A 21,736-nucleotide genomic window follows, 5' to 3' on the forward strand; every position below is an offset into this window, starting at 1 on the left:
CTTCCAGCCATTTTCGCGCGAAATGTTTGATGGCTGGGTGGGTTTATCCCCTTTACACGAAACACCTCATTTCAGTGTGTTTGACGTCCAACACATGACGTCAGCTGCAAACTTATGACCTATCAGTATGTATGTATGTATGTATTTTAATCTACTGAAACGATTAGCTGGCAAATAAAATTAAATAAGCACCCAATGTTTGTTTTTTTCTTTCATCTCACCACCCTGAAATGAATAATTATATATATATTTTTAATTATCATTTTCTAAAATCATTTGTAAAAAGGTGAACGACACGCACATCCAAAATGAGAGGTGTGCAGGATCCCAAAAAAGTAGAACGTGAAAAAAATAAAGGAAGGTCCGCACAACAGTTTGGGAGCTCACTGGTTGTGCGGACCTTCCTTTATTTTTTTCACGTTCTAAAATCATTTGTAGCCCGATTTGAACTATGGCACAGTAAAATTGTCCCTGTTGGTGCTTTGCTGTTCTATATGATGTTTTTGTTTTTCTTCATTCATGTATATGTTGCATTTTTTATGTATAGATTTAAGGTTGTACTTGTTTAAACTACTTTGCATGCTGTTGGTTAGTGTAGTCTTTACCAATGCATCATATTTTATCAGATTATTTGTAGTGTCCCTGTCCTGTGACCGTCCTGTATCTCTAGAAAGTCAACCTGTCATAAGCTCAGAAAAATAGCCCTGTTCGCAGCTTTGTGATTATGTATTTCCAGCAAAAGGATTTCTAAAGTGTTTATTTAACTTGAGGAGGAGGATTTAAATCTCAACTTATGAAATGGACATTTCATTGTTCATTCTATCACATTCAAAGACATATTTGAAAGCAGGTGGTTTTCCACTGGACAGCAAGGGGATGATTTTTTTCCTGCAGGAATTAAAACTATCAGACAAATGGAGTGGAGTAGAAATAGCCTAGGAAGTAGCATAAAGTGGAAAAAATACAGTACAAGTACCTCAAATTTGTTTGTGTAGGCAAAGTACATCAGCAGGTCTTTTTTTGCTGTCCCTCAGACTGCACTGGGGCAGTGTGGCTATGTCATGGTCCATTTGATCCCTGCTTATGGACATAAATTAAAACTCTCTTAACCTGTTGTGCGGACACGTAAGAAGTGAACAGCTGGGGTCTTTATGTGTGGAGATAAAGGACCAGTCAAGCCAACCCCGGACTCCAATAATGGCTTGGCCACACATGGACACATGGCCACTGATTGAGTACAACTATAGATTGGAAAGACAATAGGTCCATCCTGACACCATCCCCCGTAACTCCATCCACCATTTTGTCCTCCCCCATTTCACTAAGGCTCGGCCCTTTCAACGGCATTTCACTACATCCTGGAGAGAGATGTCAACAGGTCTTTTGGAAGGAATGTGCCTTCCCACAAACCAGCTGGACCAGACTCTATCTTTCCATCTTCCCTGAAGCACTGCAACAATCAGCTGTCTCTTGTGTTCACAGACATTTTTAAGACTGTACTGGAGACATGCCGTGTACCACTCAGCTTCAATACCTTCATCAGCACCACTGTCCCCCAAAAAACAAGGATCATTGGAGTCATTGACTACAAACCCACAGCCTGACCTCTGTGGACCAACAGGTCTATAGATGTTGAAGTAAACTTGGTCAGCCAGGATCCCATCTGTGGATCCTAAGCCCCACCTTTAACACCATCGTCCCATCGCTTCTGAAGGACAGCTTAAACACCTAGGTAAATGTCATACTGGTTGCTGGATGATACATCAATGAGTCTGTTTACATACACACTACAACTCTGATCATTATCCCATTTCTGGAGTTATCAGATTCTTCAAGTGATCACGTAACAGCACAATCTGATATGTTTAATCAAATAACAATAGTAATCTGATTATGAGAAATTGGATTCACACACCTGGATTTCTCCCCAGTATTGTGATGTCTTCATGCATGTGTAAAAAAAAAAAAAAATCATAGAAAAAAGAAGTGACGTAATCAAATGTGAGTGGAGGATAGTAACAGAAAGTTTGAGTACCATCACTCAAACGCACATACTCTGAAAGAAATCTGATACTGTACTCAAACTTTGAGTGACAGGATGGATTTTTTGATTGTTGTGTTTCTGAAGTGCATGGTAATGCGTCAGATTGGACTGTTACAATTATCTGATTACTCCCTGGTACTGGATTTTTATGGTCATGTAAATGAACTCAATGTCACTGCCATACTAGCAGTCAACCCCAGTCATACAAGTAAATGGAGGAGCTGTGTTTTTTCTGGATTAGAGGCACTACAACTGTTTCATTTATCAACCTAATTGGGTTGTTTTCATATTCAAGGGTTCATGATCTGCGCTGACGACACAAAGAAGGGTTTATATTCTTAATTTTTTACCCCACTTTGATCATGAAGCTGAATGTCAAAACAACTACTTGAAATCAGGTGAGAAAATTAAAGTTGCATTACTTTTGATCCTGAAATAAGTAGTACCAATAAATAGTACCACTGTTTACTTGTAAATGTTCACAGGCCAGTTTAGACTGTCACAGTAACACAATGACATGCCACACCAAGGACCTGAACTAACCGGTGGCGATTTCTCATAGACTGCAAGGGAAGCCCGGCTTCCCCTAAAATTACGTAAATTAAATGGTTAAATATGTACGGTCGTGTTGACATTTCGTTGACTACAAATGTGTTAGAACACGTTCATCTCACAGATGAGTTCATTCAGAATCAGCTTTATCACAAATCAACGGACTCGATGTTGTTCACTTCTCATACATTCCCATTGCGCTGTTTTCCCATATGATCTATGGTCAGCGCATTTGCCCGTAAACGCCCAGCATCAACGGACTTCCATGGGACTGAGTGGAACAGTTTTTTTCATTGCCTGAAAACTGGACAGAAATTAGATAAATGTCTCGATGTTGTCTCACCCCCGGACGCCCGGCGTCTCTGGGGCTGAATGGAGCTGTGGGTGGAGCTCTGCTGGACTGGACGCCAGGATTACACGTGCTGATTGGAGGATCAGTCGAAAGGCTGAATCCCGTTTGATTGACAGCTATTTTGAGATATACTCCTTCGCTGACAGAGTTCAGTTTAATACCGTCGCGCATTCTGCTGTGAAATTGAGAGACAAACCACTACAAAATTATTCATTCATTTCTTGCATGGTAAATAAAACACACTCATTGTACTTCCTTGTTTCAATTTAACATAAACTCAATGTTTTCTTGTTTACTTGGTACGATACAACCATTTTCTTAAAAAGGAACAGAGGACCGAATTTATGTTGAAATAACTTAACGTTTTTTTTATGTAAGCCGACAATGAGCTTCCCCTGTCTGAAAGACAAGCAGCCGCCACTGGAACTAACCAACGTGGTAGCTGCATACAGTGCATACAGAAAGCTTGATGCAGAGCGGGGGAAGCATGTATCTCTAGATAATCGGCACTGGATCTCCTCAAGGTCATGAGGAAACACTATGGAGTCCTTATGTTACTGGGTATCATCATCATCCAGGACCTGAAGTGTAAGATGAAATAAGCTCCCTCACCAAGGGGGCACAGCAGAAGATGTACTTCCTACATTTACTGAAAAAGTTCAACCTGTCATAGTCACTGATTTTCTACTTCTACACCACCATCATTGAGCCCACCCTCAGCTCCATCATTACTTTACATTAGTACTTTGCTGTCACTGTCAAGAACTGTAAAAACATGATCTCAAACTGCGTTACACAAGGAGGAAGTCCTGTATAAATTCTGTGTAGAAACATCACTAAGTCTATGAAGCTGAGCTCATCTCAGAATGACTGAAAGACAGTGAAAATAAGTCCTGGTCTGACATGTCCATGTTTACCTCTGCCAGGAGGTATTGTGATTGCTTTGCTTTGTGTGCGTGCATGCGTGCATGCGTGTGTGTTTGTTTGTTTGTTTGTTTGTTTGTTTGTTTGTTAGCAAGATAACTCAAAAAGTTACGGACAGATTTTCATGACATTTTCAGGAAATGTTGATACTGGCACAAGGAAGAAATGATTACATTTTGGTGGTGATCGGAGGTGGGGGGGCGTGGGGGGGGCTTGCCCTATCACCACCAAAATTTAATCATTTCTTCCTTGTGCCAGTATCAACATTTCCTGAAAATTTCATGAAAATCCGTCCATAACTTTTTGAGTTATCTTGCTAACAAACAAACAAACAAACACACACGGGAGGCAGATCTGTCTTGGCGGAGGTCTGCGCTCTCTGAGTGCTTTTCTTGTTTATCTTGTTTCTAGACTTCATCCATCCAGACTGTTATCAGTCCTCATCTGGCTCCTATTGAAAAAGATTGGACATCACGAGGAGGAGAATCAGACAACAGCCATCGTGGAATGGACGTAAATTCCATTTTCAAAACATGATTGAACAAGGGAAAAAGTAAGCAAAGGTTGCTAATACCCCTGCCCGGTCGCACAGCACTTTGCCCCTCCTGCTCACCGATGCCCTGCCTACTCAGGGATTAATTTTTACCCTTAACTTTCAATCTTTTTAAAAACTTTTCTAAAATTTGTTTGAAAATAAAAACGCAAAAATTAAGAAAAAGGCACATGTAAAGAATATTTGTGAAATTTGTAAAGAATCGGGTGAATGCCTACGTTGAGGTGTTCAAAAATTTGTAAAAAATCTAAAAATTTTAATTCAGCCATCAAATAGTGCACTAGTGGTAAAGAACATGCATGTACAATTTGAAAACAGTGTCCAGGAAATCGGTTGGACAAAAGTCTTAGACAGACGGAGAGACGGAAGGACGGACGGAATTCCTGGTATATACCCCCGTCCACCCCAGAGGGCTATTTTTAATCCCTTAAAGACGGAATTAAAAAGAAAATTTGTTACATAATTCCATTGTTAATTCCAGTGTTGAAGGTATCATATGAAATATAATATAATATAATATAATATAATATAATATAATATAATGGAAACAAAAATTATCCTGCTCACCTTACTTATATTCCCTCCATATTAAGATGTAGTTTTTTAACTTTTGAAATCTGTAATTTCTAAATTTTTTGCTGTTGTCATAATGTTTACCTCCCAATAGACAAACAGGAAAAGTTAAGAATATTTTTAAAATGTCGAAAATACAGGTATGGATTTAAGGAAGGCTCCAAATTAAGAGTTTGTTGTTTCAGCCTTAGTGTTTGATATGGAATTACCGTCACGTGCACAGCGTCACACATTTGCCTTGAGAATCCATAGTTCTTTACTGAGGAAGCAAAGTGATGGAGCGCCCTCTGCAGGTTAGAAGTGGCGTTACAGGCACTGATTACAAACCATTGTTGCAACAGTGTTCGGTGACAATGGACATGGAAACTATGGCTCTGCTTAGAAATGTGAAAAGTTGCAAAAAAAAAAAAAAGTTTAAAGGCCTTGCCTATGCACATGCGTATGCCTGCTGGTGATTTATTTTATTAGGTGGATCAAATTACAGCCTTATGGTCATCCTCTGTTTTGCATCTCCTCACTATTTGATAAGGACATTAAAGGTGCAATGACGAAATTAGCATCAATAAAGATGAGTTTTGTATCTATCCATAGGTTACCTCTTGTTATGTGTAAATATTTATACATTTTAATTAAAAAGACATAAAAATGTTAATTATAAGATTGTGTTATTAGTTAACTGATGTTATCACTCACATCACACATCAACACAATAACGAGTCTTTATTAAGTGAAATGTAGATAAAAACAATATTTGTTTATTTGCAAAACCAGCTTCTTCCTCCACAATAACCTGACTGCACAAGAAGCCATTGTGTCCTTCCTGGTCAGAGCAGCTGTATCTTCTGTTGTAGTCAAAGTGAGACCTGTTTTGTGGCGGTAACAATGCCAGCCCTGTGCTTGTGCTGTTCTCGTGTCATCGTGAACCCACCTGAAGTTTGTTTCCCTGTCAGTTCCTCATATCTGGTTACCCACAAGCACAGAGACAAGGAGAGTGGGGATGAACATCGTTACTTTTGTTGGTTTCAGTTTCTTGAGACTTGATCCTTTCTTTCCAAAGCTTCCTTTGTCAGTTTAACAGTCTTTAATATTTTTTTTCTTTTTTGATCTCAGAATGAAAACCAAAAGAAAAGTGCACCCATGTAAAGTCACTCACATGCACCAGACAATAATTAACATTCAAAGTTGGTGAATAAAGTTAAACAATATCCAATACTTAAAGGTTGTAGTGAAAACCTTGTACATGTGTAATCTTTTGAAGTATTCTTTGAAGTAAGTATCTAACTTTTACATTCATCATTATCATCATTTAGTATATTTTACATGTCACCTTTAAACCTGTAAATCCTGTTCACATGGTACCACACCTAATTCTACACACGTGTATTTATACTGGCCCTCTGTGGTAATGTTCATTAAGATTTTCCAGTGATGATTTTTCCAGACAGTGGGTGTTAACACTGTTGCTAAAGCGATCTGTCTCTGAGGTGTGGCTGCCTCTGATCCTACAACATGATGAAACGCTGTATATGATTTCTTCATCCTGGATCATTTAATTATCCCTTCCTCAGTTACCTGTTTCTAACATGAACCTTATTTAAAATTCTATCTAGTACCTTCATAGAGTATTTATGAATATGTGACTGTTGGATGAGTAATGGATGTCTGTGTAATAGTACTATAAGTCAAATAGAAAATTGGTGCACTGTATATCAGTATTATGTAAACAGCTGGAATGGATGTTGGACTAAGACAGTATATGATATAAAACATGATAAAAAGCCTAAGATCTGAACCAAACAAGTTTGTAAAGTCTATTCTCATATGCATATAGCCCTAGTGCTCTGTTCAGATTCACTGCTCAGATCTGACTTCTTTGTCTGGTTGTTCAGATCTTCAGATCTTTTTTTTTTATGTGGCCAGTATCACATTACTGTGTGAACTGGTCCTGAACTGAGACACATGCACATGAGCAGTGGTGTTGAAGTGTTCAGATTATTTCCTACAGTAAAAGAAAAAAAGTGAGCTAACATGTTAGTTCATTCAAACCTCACTGTTCAGTAAAAGTATAAAGTATTATCAAGTAATCCTACGTCTGATCTTTTAGATGAATTTTCCTGCTGAGTTCATGTTTATGTTATGTTGCACTGCTGTACATGTTTAAGGATGATCTCATTTTAAAGTAACCAAGTGACTCCATCCAGTGCAAAAATGCAATGAATCTCAATCTAGAGTGAGATAAAGATGATAAAGATGATAAAGTATTGAGACTGAGGTACATTGTAAAATCCTGCATCAGATATGAATCTAATGCAGGACCACAAATGAATGTGGACCAGACCAGACAGAAAAATATCAGATTCAGTGTTTTTGTGATTTTACTCACACTTACATAGTCTGTTCATAGTCATGTACTGTAACAACAAAAACAAACTCCATTAGTTTAGTTTGCGCAATCTCACATTCATTCATTCATTCATTCATTCATTCATTCATTCACCTCTAAATAGGCCATAAAGACATAACATGTAAGTACCAATAAATGCTAAAGAAACTATAAAAGCATTTGAGTAACTGAGTAACTTAATATTTGTAAAACACAGTATATATTTGATATATCATCCTATTTCTTCTTTGAAAATGAAGTGTCTTTATTAAACAAAATGTGGAAGTATTTATAATTTTGCACCACACTATTGCTGTGCAGTTTTTTTTTGTCATTCAGTTTATTTTTTTTCTCTCCTTATATTGTGTTTTCTTTGTGCTTCTGTATAATTCATGTTCCTATTGTATCCTCTGTCTTATCATGTTACAAAAGGGGTTTGAATTTAGATGACTGGTTTTGTCAAAAGTAGGCTACCTGTGACATTTCATACCAAGTATCTGTTCTCATCATCATCATAATTTATTTATCTATTTATTTCTAGGTTATTGGAAATCCAATCTAACAATAAAAGTCACTATAACCTGCAAAGGAAGTGACAGTTGTAGACTTCTTGGGTTCGCAAAGATCTAAGTTTGTGCACTATATCATGTAAAATGACAAAAACAGGAGAGATAAAGCCGTATAAACAGGGGTGTTAGATTTGGTGTTCAATGAGTGTGAATATGTGAAAGTAGAATACCAACGAGTTCAGGTTAGATTTTAGGCTTATTCTGTATTATATCATATACTATCTTAGTCCAACATGCATTTAATTAAATCCTTAATCTATGGCTGTTGATATAATACTGACAGTGCGGCTATCTGTAATTTGACTTAATATTACACTGACATCCATTACTCAGCCAACAACCACATATTCATGTCATCTTATAATTTCAAAATGCATAAAAAAAACACATACAAAAAAACTCTTACATTAATAATTGGAGCTGCCAACATATTAGAAATGTTTAGTCCTGTCTCTGTTATATTATTTACTATGTCTAGGTGTAATATGTATTTTAACAATCTTTTACTTACTATGCATGATGTGTAATTAATTAGAATTTGTATTGTAACTCATAACGTGTCATTCATGACATTTCATGTCATCTTTATCTCACTCTAGATTGAGATTCATTGCAATTGTAACTTGTCTTGTACTCGTCTGTATTTAGGTATCTGTAAATGTGTGTGTGTGTGTATATATATATATATATATATATATATATATATATATATATATATATATATATATATATATATATATATATATATATATATATATATATATATATGTATGTATGTATGTATGTATGTATGTGTATATGTGAATATATATATATATATATATATATATATATATATACACACACACACACACACACACACACACACACACACACACACACACATACATACATACATACATACATATATATATATATATATATATATATATATATATATATATATATAGAGAGAGAGAGAGAGAGAGAGAGAGAGAGAGAGAGAGAGTCTGTTTTATCTTTTTGTCTGGTGGCGTGGTTCGGTCAGACCTCAGTTGCAGAGAGAAACTCACTGAATCAAATAGTGAGATGGTCCAGTCGCCTGATTGGTGAGTCCCAGTCTTGTCCTGCCTCCCTGTACACTAAACAGGTCCAGAGGATGGCTTCATCAGTTCTTAACAATGACTCCCATCCTTTATGAGGTGAATTTCAGCTCCTTTCCTCTGGACGGAGGTTCTTAGTCCCAAGGTGCAGGGCACAGCGTTATAAAAGTAGCTTTGTTCCTGTCGCTGTCACTGAGGTCAATAAGAAATAGTGACACTGCACTTTACTAACTTTTTTAGTTATTTATTCCATTTCTTTGCTCTATTTATTATTATTGTGACTTCAACTTTTTAAAATTTTTTTAATTGTATGTTCTTATTCTGGTTTTTATCCCAGATTTATCCTGGATTTTTTATCTTTTCTGGTTTTTATTGTGTTTTATTGCATCTTGTTTTTATTTATTTGATCTTACCTATTTTATTTACTTATCCATGCTGCTATACTGATGAATGGTGGAACACTGAGCATTTTTTGTTGTTTTTGTCCTGTCTTTTTGTCCTGTCTGTAAGTGTGATCAAGTGCCTGTCTTGCATGTTTAATGTATGTGTATGTGTAATGCCAAGGCAATCACCTAGACTGCAAAACAAATCTACCTATGGGTATAAATAAAGTAACCTTGACCTTGAGATATATATACATATATATATATATATATATATATACATATGTCAAGGCCCAAAACAGAATCTGGCCCGATTCAGAATCGAGCCGGCCCAGAATGGAATTCTATTCTAGGCCGGCCTAGAATGGAATCCTGCTGCTATAATGTTATTTTTATACCATGTTTAATGCAAATGATCCATAATTCCATAATTTGTCATAATTTTACATTTTCAGTCTTACATACCTTGAGTAACTATTGTCAATTTCAGTCGATTTCACTGTACCATATATTGGTGGGGAGTACAACTAGGTTCTGTTTGTAAATAAAGTGTATTATAGTTTACAATTAAAATGTTGTTTGTTTCATTTTTTTTCACATATTTGCAAATTCCATGTATGGATTTTTGTAATAATTTAGATCATTTGCATTAACCATGGTATAAAAATAACATTCTAGGCCGGCCTAGAATAGAATTCCATTCTGGGCCGGCCCGATTCTGAATCGGGCCAGATTCCGTTTTGGGCCTCGACATATACATACATACATACATACATATATATATATATATATATATATATATATATATATATATATATATATATACATACATACATACATACATACATACATACATACATATATATATATATATATATATATATATATATATATATATATATATATATATATACACACATACATACATACATACATACATATAAAAAATGCCTCAGTTTATCATTTACACATGTGCATTACAACTTCCTGATCACTGTGGAGCTACAAATACAAAAAACATTTAGGCCTAATAACTAGCAGAATATTGTTAAATTGCACTTAAGACATCTCAGGTTGTTCATATTTGTTCAGATTATTCACATTTTATGTCAAAGGATAGTTGTCATAAATATTTTCACGTCATTTGACTATTTATTTTTGCACTAAAACAAAGAGAAAACTTTGGACTTTACTGGTCTTACTTGAGATCAAATTGGTCTGTATATGGCCCCCAAACTAAAATGATTTTGACAGCCATGATTGTTTTTGTCTTCAGAGTCATTTTTGCATGTCCATCCCACTGCCCGGACTGGACTCTTTGGCAGGCCGGTTTTGGCCCGCAGGTCGTAGGTTTGATACCCCTCGGTTATCCGCTCACGCCTAAGTCAAACAACTGAAAACCAGCAGGGTAGAAACTTTTTTTTTTTTTTTTTGCCTCCCTGTCTGCTCTGACCTCTGCAGTCCGTGTTACTTCCTTGTTCCGCTCACCTGTTCCACCTGTCGTGTAGGTGCGATCCGGATCCGGCTCTACGGGTGCACCTGCTCCTGTTCCTCCAGTCCCAGGATGACCGAGGAGGAGCTCAGAACCTGCGACCTAACGTGTCCGTCTCCGTCGGACTCGGAGGATCCGGAGGGGACCCGGATCGGCGTGAAAAGCAGTGGTAGAAGGGGAGTGGATAGTGACCAGCCCATTTTCTCAGTCCTGAGTGGAGTGAAGCAGGTGGAGGCGGAGGAGGGGGAGAGAGGAGGAAGAGGAGGGGTGCCGAGCTATGGAGCGACCACCTCCGACACCGAGTCCGGGATCTTCCCTGCTGAATGCGAGCTCTGCGTGGAACACGAGGCCGAGCTGGACTGGTTCTGTGGCACCGAGCAGAAACCCATCTGCTCCCACTGCGCCTCCGTGGGCTCCTGTCACGGACACAGTGTGACCCCGCTGGCCACCAGAGTCACCGCTGTCAGAGTGAGTCCATGCAGTTTGAATCTACATTCACAGACCTCCAGTGGGTTACAGACCTGTTACTGCCGTAGATATGAGGAATGCACTGGTAGGATCAGTTTGATTCAGGGCTGCATTCCACCCAGGGTTTTGCTTTCTTCACGGTGACTCACTAACATGGCCTTCAGGGAAACTTAAAGGAAGCTACATACAAGCTATCAGCTATGGATGATTTTGTAATCCATTAATCTAGCGATTATTTTCTTCTATTTGAATAGGCGAAAAATTGTTAAAATGTGAAACAGACATGTCTGAAAATGACAAAAAAAAATCGTCCTTTTTATCCAGAACCAGTTGCAATAACAACCACAAAAAAGTATAGACGTAAAAGATTTGTATGTGTGTATATATGTATGTATATATATATATATATATATATATATATATATATATATATATATATATATATATATATATATATATATCCTCCTGTGTTCCAGCAATGCATTTTTGTCCTCTGTAGGGGACTAGAGTTTCACAGCTCTACTTACCAAAAAATGCTGTTCACTGCAAAGGACATTCCATAAAAAAAGGAAAGAAAAACTGAAAAAAAACTGTTCCATCATGCCGTTTCCAATCAAGACAATTATTGAATGTAAAAAATAAAAAAAAAAGGCAAAACATTTACTTTCCTGGGTCTCAGGAGGATATAGAAATAAAAACTACAATAACAACAATATAAAAGTGTATATAAAATTATAAAATTATCTAGCTAGAAATAACAACAACATAAAAGTATATATATATATATATATATATATAAAAAACCAAGTCATATGATATTTACAAACAATATGTGCACTGCAGTCTTCAACACATTTGGATCCAACTTATTCATGTACTAAAAACTTGAGATGGCACTAACATACAACTTTGTGTTGATCCTGGCGTCATGTGCGTCACAATAAGTGCCCTTGTGAAACACAACAGTCAAACCAATGTTTAGCGGCAGCAAAATTAAGAGAACGAAGCTTTGATTCAGGAAAATTGTAATGAAATAACTTTTTTAACTGATTTTAGTCAATTAATTGATCAATTTTTTCAGCTCTAATCTTAAATATGTAAAAATAAATAAATAAATAAATAAATCTCACATGCACATCTGAAAACAAAGTTCCAAGTGCAATGTTTTGTTGTCACAGGACAAATTCTTATCATATGCCATGAAATTCTTATGCAGTAAATGGTTGGTACTTATGTAGCATTTTCCCACAGTTTTATGATGCCCAAAGCACTTAACAAAGCTTCACATTCACATACACATTCATACACCCGTAGGCGGCTGCCGCCATGTAAGGTGCTGCCAGGTGTCTTGTGCCAGTGTCTTGCCCACACTTCAACATGTGGACAGTGGGAGGTGGGATTCGAACTGCTCACCTTTCAGTCATTGGACGACCCACTTTTACCAACAGAGCCACAGTTGCCCATCAATGAATGTCACAACATTGGTTTTATGTCCACAGTTGCAGTAATTTTCTTGAAGTTCTTGTGTTGATGATGGGAGAGGCAGACCACGGTGTAAAGTCTTTTCAGTCACATCCTAGAGATTCTCAGTGTGGTTCAGGTCTGGACTCTGTGGTGTCCAGTCTATGTGTGAAAATGATTATCTCATGCTCCTGAACCACTCTTTCAAAATTTGAGCTGGGTGAATCCTAACATTGTCCAGTCTTTATGCTCTCTACCAAACTGATGGTTGGTTCAGAAATGAGAAACTACTCACTGCATCAGAGTTGAATAATGTGTTGCAGCTGAGACATATTTAAATCTATTCTATATTTTATTCTTCTATTTTGGCTTAAATTATTCTTCTGTACAGCACTTTGGTCCACTGCAGTTGTTTTAAAGTGCTTTACAGATAAAGTTGGATTGGATTGGATATTAATCACTGCCTTAATTATCCAATGGAAGGATCTTTCCTTGTAGTTAGGTGGGGCTAGGTGGGGCTATTTTGGCTAAGCTGTGTACTCTTTATTTTAAGTCTTTCAGTCCTTGATCATATTATCTTCAAATGAACACAGATTCAATCATACAAATTTAGGAAAACACCTTTAATATAAGTTGATAGTTTTACTACTGCCATTAGAGAAAAGACATCCTATATTGATACTGATATTGGCCCATATCAGCGAATATGAGTCAATACAGATGTCTATTATTGGTGCATCATGACTCAAAAGATACCAATTACTTCTACCTAGACTGTTTTTCCCATTTAAAAAAGGATGTTATTAATGATGCACTATAAATAGCCCCGACATCACGTAATAACAGTAGATTTTGCTCCCACTCTGCCATTACCAGTGTATAATGTCAAACATCATGCTAAGCAGCTTCAGCAGCTAGAGGGCTCTATTAACTAATTAAAATTGATTCATCGTTGATGTAAATCAATGTCACATGCATATTTATATTGAATTTTGTGTTTTCCATTAGCTGAAAATTACATTTAAGACATTTCCACCTTAAACTAACACAGAAAAGGCATACAATGGGGCAATAAAACATCACCATAAAATCAAATCACCAAAAAGTCATCATGGAGAATCATTTCAGGGTTTTTGTTTGTCAGTAGTGACTCTCTGAAATTTTCCTCAGTTAGCTATAGATAAACTGATTAATCATTGCCCACAGTGTGTTTTAGAGACAATTAGTATCAGCAGATGTTGACTCTGATACTGACTGATGAATAGTATTAGGCTCCTTAAATTCTAAATATTATCTGTGGGGTGAAATAGTAGCTCAAAAGATTAAAAAAAATCACTCCCATCTAGATTTTTCGTGTTTTATGAATTGTATTTTATCTGTGAATTCAGAAAAACACAGTGATTTAACATATATGGACCTGATGTCAATTCAATTCGATTCGATTCAATTCAGTTCAGTTCAATTCAATACTTTATTGTCATTGTTTGAAAAAAAACAAGATAGTGGTTCAAGCATCTTTCAAGCAGGCATCTCAAAGGGGAGAGGGGGGCTGAAATTTGTAATATAATTGGTAATATTTAATGAAGTTATTTATATTGTTTACATTTGCCATGGTACAGGTGACATCTTATGTTTTGGCCCTTGAGCTGTATTCAAAATAAAATGGACACAACAAAATAACAAACACTTGATTTTTAAAAAATATTTGTCGTTTAGATTAGTCGACTAATCGAAAAATTGGTCAAAAGCTTAATCATTCGAAAATTAGTCATTAGTGCCAGCACTACATACTATATGTAAGTATTTAAATTTATACATATAAAAGCAGTGAACAAAAAGATGAGATGGAGTCAATAAAAATAAACAGAACAAAAACGAACACCTGTTCACTCCACTTCTTAGTTTTACGGTGGATGGTGTGTTGGTAAAAGTTATAAATGGTAGTAACAGGCAAGCACATCATTGTGGATCGTAGATTAAGTTGTCATTGTGGGTAGAGGAAAATGTGGGTGGTTGTGGACAGATGGAGGAATCAGCTGTGGATGAACTGTAAGATAAGAGTTTTATGGAACAGAATGAGATTGTCCATTAGGGTCTTTCCCATTGACCAGTATGGTTTTCTTGGCTGTGGTTAATGTAATTCAGATGAAGGTTTGCAGCTGTTTCAGGGTGGTAAGTTGAGAAGGGTGTGGACATTTTGCAAACTAGCAGCAATAGTGGCCAATGTTTACTAACTGTCTAATAACATCTGAAATAGTTTGCACTCAATTAGCACTGATTTATTTGCCAAACTGATTTATCTATCTGTAATTCTGAGATATGTGACCTGTTTCAGGAGTAGTATATGCAGGGTTTTGGATAGATCAGGAAGGATATACTCTTAAGTCATGAAAGTCATGAAATTTCAGTTTTTTACTACTATATCTATAGCATGTAATTCATTTTGCATTCCCACTGCAGTCTATGTTACATTTTACTGCTGTACATGGTTAAAGTTAAGCTCATTTTTTCTACTTTAACCTCAATGAGTTTATCACATTCTGTAAGATCCTCATATGTTTGTATTGCCAGTGTCCCATGGGAAACATTTACCTCTAAAGAGTTAACTTTTCATGACATCAGACAAACACATCGTGACATTGTGTTTTCCAGAGAACAGTGTTGATTGAACATAAGAACCAATTTGAAATCCTCAAATTTCACCATTCAGTTTATCACAGAGATTAAAATGAACAAATTCAGAAATGTGTGATTTTCACTGGACAGGAAGGGGATGAAAAACTGTCATCTGAAAAAAACTGAAATGGAGTTGTGTGAAGTACATGTTCAATGTACAGAACTTTAATAGAAGTACTTGGGTACCACTGATTTAGATAATCTTTGTACACCATGTTTTCCACCTGTAAGGATACATTCTGGATTTTGTATTCAATGTACTGCATTTAAAATGTCCAATGGTATGAAAACATTGACAAGATAATTTTTGCATGTGCTATTATCATGTTTTGGGTAGAGCTGCAACCAATTAATCGATTAGGTGCTTGAAGCCAATGCAAAATTCCCGATTCGATTAATCGATTTGAATTGATTGAAGGGAGATATTCTATTGCACTTCTCCTGAATTGAAGCTTCATTGTGCGTCACAATAAGCGTCCATGTGAAACACAACAGTGGAACCAATGTTTAACAGCAGAGAAATGAAGGAAACAAAGCTTTGATTCAGGAGAGTTGTGGTTGAATGATTTTTTTTTTATCACTTTGAGTTGATTAATCGATTGCAGCTCTAGTTTTGGGTGTGGCGCATTATGCAAGTGGCTTTCCCGTTGATTCCACTTCACAGCATTTGAGAGGACAGGATTTTCTTGTTGAGTTTTCAGTCTTAAGCCAGTGTGTTTGTGTGTTTAACAGAATCAGCTGGTGGATGTGTGTGAGAAACTGCAGCTGCAGGCACTGAGGATCGAAAGATTTATGGAACAGACACTGGCGGCCAAAGAACATAAGCTTCAGGTGAGAAATACAATGTATTCCCAGACATACAGCTATGAACTGATGACCATAATCATGAAGATTTAGGAGGATCAAAATGAAGAAGTGGAACGTAATATGTTCATGATGTTTTTGTTAGTGTATATAAAAAAATATATATATATTATTTCCACATTATTTCTGCCATAAAATGGGTCTCTTGCATCTACAGAGGGAGGGGTTTACTCCTGCACCTACAGTAGCTCAGACTGGACTTATTTTCTCCATTTTATATATAGCAGGTGATATCTGTAATTAACCCTCGAGACCCAAAAGCATCCACTGCCACTAACCACTAATCCTATCAATACAGTGAAATAACTCGGGTAAAATGCAGTCTATCATCTTTTGTGAAATGTCTTTTTTTGGATGCATCCATAGTCTCCATAGTGAACACAGAAACAGCAGCATCTTCTCCAACAATGAATCCCCAATAAAACCATGTAATTTGACAAATGATAATGGTTGTAGAGGCTTCTTTTTATGTAGAATTCATGATATATTTTGCAGAAAAAGTTAATGTTTCTTTCAATTTACTCTGTTTTGATATAATAACATTTTAATTTACTCACTTTTATTAACAACGACATGGTGAGTAAAATAAATATAGGAAAATACCTGATTTTCACTGGAAAAATGCAAAGGATAATATTATAATAAATGGTGATAAATTACTTGGTGATGGTTAAATGTAGAGAACTAGAAGCACTCAGAGAGCGCAGACCTCTGCCAAGGCTGATCAGTGGCACCCCCCGTGGGCCCCCCCACCCCCGATCACCACCAAAATTTAATCATTTCTTCCTTATCCCGTTTCCAACAAACCCTGAAAATTTCATCCAAATCTGTCCATAACTTTTTGAGTTATGTTGCACACTAATGGACAGACAAACAAACCCTGGCAAAAACATAACCTCCTTGGCGGAGGTAAAAATCCATTTGGAAGTCACCACGAAAAATTGTTATGTGTCTTTGTGGGTAAACATACAACACTGTCACTGTCCCCTTGACTAAAAGGGCCAGAACAGACAGTGCAAACACTGATATTGTGATGTATTTCTTCCAACTGTGTAAAATTGAAGCAAATGTCTTGTGGTTATTGGAGCATCTATGTTGCTTGTGTGAAGCAATGTGGAGCCAGAGTCTGTTCAGAAAAGACACAAGGGCATCACACAACAGACTCAAGACCATGATGCACTAATAGATCTGTCAATCAGCCATTTTTATAACAACAAATAACTACAGCAAACTGGACATAAAAACAAACATTTGAACACAATCAGTCTCATGGAATTACCTAAAGTGTGAAATAACTTTTAGGAATTTAGTGGTTGTGTACTTGGAGTTTTTGTAGCTGAACTAGGATAATAAAGCTAACATCAAGACACAGTAAAGTCATCAATCTGCCACATCAGAATGGAAGTGAGAATTCAAAATGGCAAGTTGTGGTAGTATGGTAGTTTAGACGAGGAATAAGGGTTAGTGCAGTCTATGGTTTATACTGTATTTACAGAGCAGAGTCTGCCATGCTGTGCCACCATGTGTGTACGGTAGCTCAAAATGGAGTTCCACTTGTTTGTTTTGTTTTTTTTTCCATTTTATATCAAGTGGCATCCAGGATCAATGTATATTACTGTCACTTTCGGTTTTAGTGTGGAACAGAGTAAATATCTGCTTAACAAAAAGACCAGGACGACACAATTAACACTGGCTTAGTGAGTTTTCTGGTTATTTGTGTCCCCCAAAGGGAAGGACGAATGGGATGTTTAGTTGGGTGCAATTCATCCCATGAGCTGGGTGAACCTTTTAATGGACCGGTTTGGTCCACGGACCATAGGTTTGACGCCCCTGCTCTAGATGAAGATCTGGTCATCTTGGCTTAGGCTGCCAGGGAGGTGTCTGACAAAGACTGGATGGATAATTTCCTCTAAATCACAAGTCCTAAACAGTTGCTGCTCTGTCTTCATCCAGGTGTCAGCGAGCAGGGCGAGGGAGCGGGTGCTGGCTCAGGTCAGCGTAGCCCGTGAAGCCTTGGAGGAAGAAGAGCAGCGTGTTTTGGAGGAGATCCAGAGGGAGGAGGAGCGGGTGGAACAGTGTCTCCTCACCCAGAGGGCCCACTGGGGCCAGGCCTTGGCCAGTCTGTCACAAACACGCTCCCGTCTGGTGCACACCCTGACACACACTCCTGACACACAACTGGTGGTGAGCTCCAACTTGTACTGTCATAATGCTGCCTTCGTGTGCTATTGGGAAGATGATTCTCTCCACTAGTGAATTCCAAATTACAAGTGTGTTGTGTTCTAAGTGCTTTTGTTGTAGCGAAATCAAAAATGGTGACACACAATTTATCATGACCTACTACTTGGATAAAACAGTTTTGGACGTGTCAATACATCTGCCACAGCATATTTTTTGCTCACTGTGTATGCTATACAGGGTGGGGAAACAAAATTTACAATGAACATTTAGTTGTTTTTTTCTCAGCAGGCACTACATCAATTGTTTTGAAACCAAACATATATTGATGTCATAATCATACCTAACACTATTATCCATACCTTTTCAGAAACTTTTGCCCATATGAGTAATCAGGAAAGCAAACGTCAAAGAGTGTGTGATTTGCTGAATGCACTCGCTACACCAAAGGAGATTTCAAAAATAGTTGGAGTGTCCATAAAGACTGTTTATAATGTAAAGAAGAGAATGACTATGAGCGAAACTATTACGAGAAAGTCTGGAAGATACTATTAAAGAAGAATGGGAGAAGTTGTCACCCCAATATTTGAGGAACACTTGCGCAAGTTTCAGGAAGCGTGCGAAGGCAGTTATTGAGAAAGAAGGAGGACACATAGAATAAAAATATTTTCTATTATGTAAATTTTCTTGTGGCAAATAAATTCTCATGACTTTCAATAAACTAATTGGTCATACACTGTCTTTCAATCCCTGCCTCAAAATATTGTAAATTTTGCTTCCCCACCCTGTAAATGTGCAAAATCATCAGCTAACAGCAGAAGAATGTTAATAAAAGTATTGTTTATCATTCGCAATGAATCCCTTGTTGTCCTCCACTCACTGAAAAGTTCAAAGCTTATTATAGGTGAAAGGTTATTTTCATCTCAGCACCTCGTGTATCAAAATTTTTGCCCAGTTCTCTGGTGGAAAATATGATGTGAGGGGCCGTTCATGTCCAATTTTCAAGTTCAGAACCAATATTTACCATAATTCCCATAGTACGGGAAGGCAGGATTAGAGAATAAGGAATAAAAATGAAGAAGTTGAATAAGCATCATTATGAGAGTATAGAGGAACAATATCATGATAATGCCCATAAATTACACACAGTACCTACATTTATATCCAGGAGAGTAATCATTTTTTTCCTCTCTCACCTTGCAGACTTGTGTCCAGGAGATAGCAGAAAGGTAACCTTCTAACATGTGAATCTGTCACGTGTTCTTGTTTTTTTGTTCTGCCACATACCGTAAGCCATGACTTTTCCAGGAAGTAAAGCACATGTTCTCTAATTGGTGTTTGTGTGTCCATGTTAGAGTGGAGGAGGCAGAAGGCGTTGGGGAACCATGTGACACAGAACAGCTCACCATGAAACCAGGCTGCAGCGATAGCCAGCTACTCAGAGGCCTGTGGGCCACGGTGGTCCTACTAGGTCCAAATGGTAGGTTCTTGTATTGGAAAATTTATTGTACTGTGTGACTAACAATCGTAGCTTTGCCTCTAGGCATGACTGACCGTTGTAGCTTTGTTTAAAGGTAGAATATCATGTTCCAGTAAGGTCCAGTAAATGTTTTAACATTTGTGTGACAGTGTTGAAACAATTGTGCACTCAGTTATGGGAAATCTGAAAACCGTAATTTTCCAGAGTCCTCTGATGACCATCTGGTGACCGTAAGTTTTGTTTCTGCATTCTGAGGCCTCATCCATGTTTGTACTGAGGTATATAAGGTCACGTTGGGGTTAGCCCAATGAAATTGTCTTCACACTGACTTATGATATGTTGTTTTATCTCCTCTTGCTGCAAGATCAAAACAAACACAAAGACAACTCTGATTCTGGAGATTCTTTGATATTCTTTAATTATCAGAAATTTCCACAACAAACTGATCCACTTTGTGATGATAAATGCTTTATGACTTTATGGTACTGTAAAGCAGGGGTTCCTAAACGGTTTCAGTTCAAGACTGAAAAATAGATTTTGTGTCACTAGAACCAGAAATTATTGCGTTTTAGTATAATAATAATAATAATAATAATAATAATAATAATAATAATAATAATAATAATAATAATAAAAATAATAATAATAATAATAATAATAATAACAACAACTAATATATATTTGCTAGGAGCCCACACATCAAGGGTGGAATATGAAAATGTTATTTGCAGCTAACATTTAATATTGGCTAACAAGACATAAATCCTGAATCTTCTCTGTTCCTTTTCCACTGTCAAAAGGCAGTTTCAGAAGTTAAGAGAAAAATTTGTTTGACTCATTGCATATCATATCATATACTAGTTTCTTAACTGAAAATTAAACAAAAAACTGGACTTAATTAAGAAAACAGAATTTTTTTTTCTCATGAATAAGCAACTTTTATCCTAGAGAATATACTTTTTTATGATAAATATATGACATTCATCTTGAAGATTTTTTCTCTTAACTTTGTGCCTTTTTCATTATTTCTCTTTATTTCTTTACAATCTCATTATTGTGTGTTTTTTCCTCAGAATTTCTTTTACCGTAATTTTACAATATATGTCCAGTTTTTTATTGTAAATTTTAGTTTTCTTTTATTATCTAGTGGAGAAAAAAAAAAAGAAATTGTTGTACCTATCATTGGTTGATCAGTCTGATGTGTTGGACATGGTGATCAGCAGTTTCTTGGGCTGAGAGGTTTTCTCTGGACTTTGGCAGCATGTACTTTCTTTCTGCTGATGTGATCAGAATCTCTTTATTGTCATTGTACAAGTACAACAAAATTGAGGTAGAGCTCTCTAGTGCAAGAAATTGCAAGGCACAACAAATGACAGTAAGAAGGCACACTTATTTACATTTGAAAAAATAAAAGTATTGCAACTAGGAATGTTTGTAAAAAAAAAAAAAAATACAATTAAGTACTGCAAATAGTATGAGAGTGCATTGCTTGTAATTTGTGGGACCCTTCCTCATCAGATGTTTCCAGGCAGAGCAGTTTGAGTTGAGTATGCTTGGGACTCAGTCAGCGTTAAAGCTCTTGATTGACACTGTCAGTGTCAGTGTATTTCTGGCCCTCCTTCAGTTTGCTACAGAATAGTTGGAAGGTTGTTTGGAAAGCATGTGTCAGTGACCCGCTCTGATATGCAGGATGTTTCCCAGA

At 36.8% G+C, this 21,736-nt stretch overlaps 1 protein-coding gene across 1 annotated transcript in view; it reads left to right on the plus strand.

Moving 5' to 3' along the window:
* Positions 1 to 10,888: 10,888 nt before the first annotated feature.
* bspry (B-box and SPRY domain containing) overlaps positions 10,889 to 21,736 on the plus strand; it is a 12,743-nt gene continuing 1,895 nt past the window's right edge. Inside the window, exons 1-5 of the mRNA XM_030148987.1 lie at positions 10,889 to 11,375; positions 16,245 to 16,343; positions 18,330 to 18,560; positions 19,758 to 19,783; positions 19,910 to 20,034. Coding sequence (XP_030004847.1) covers positions 10,980 to 11,375; positions 16,245 to 16,343; positions 18,330 to 18,560; positions 19,758 to 19,783; positions 19,910 to 20,034 — 877 coding nt within the window. The 5' untranslated portion in view covers positions 10,889 to 10,979. The remainder of the gene's footprint in view (positions 11,376 to 16,244; positions 16,344 to 18,329; positions 18,561 to 19,757; positions 19,784 to 19,909; positions 20,035 to 21,736) is intronic.

This window comes from Sphaeramia orbicularis, chromosome 12, assembly GCF_902148855.1.
Source record: "Sphaeramia orbicularis chromosome 12, fSphaOr1.1, whole genome shotgun sequence".
In the NCBI taxonomy this organism is placed as follows: Eukaryota; Metazoa; Chordata; class Actinopteri; order Kurtiformes; family Apogonidae; genus Sphaeramia; species Sphaeramia orbicularis.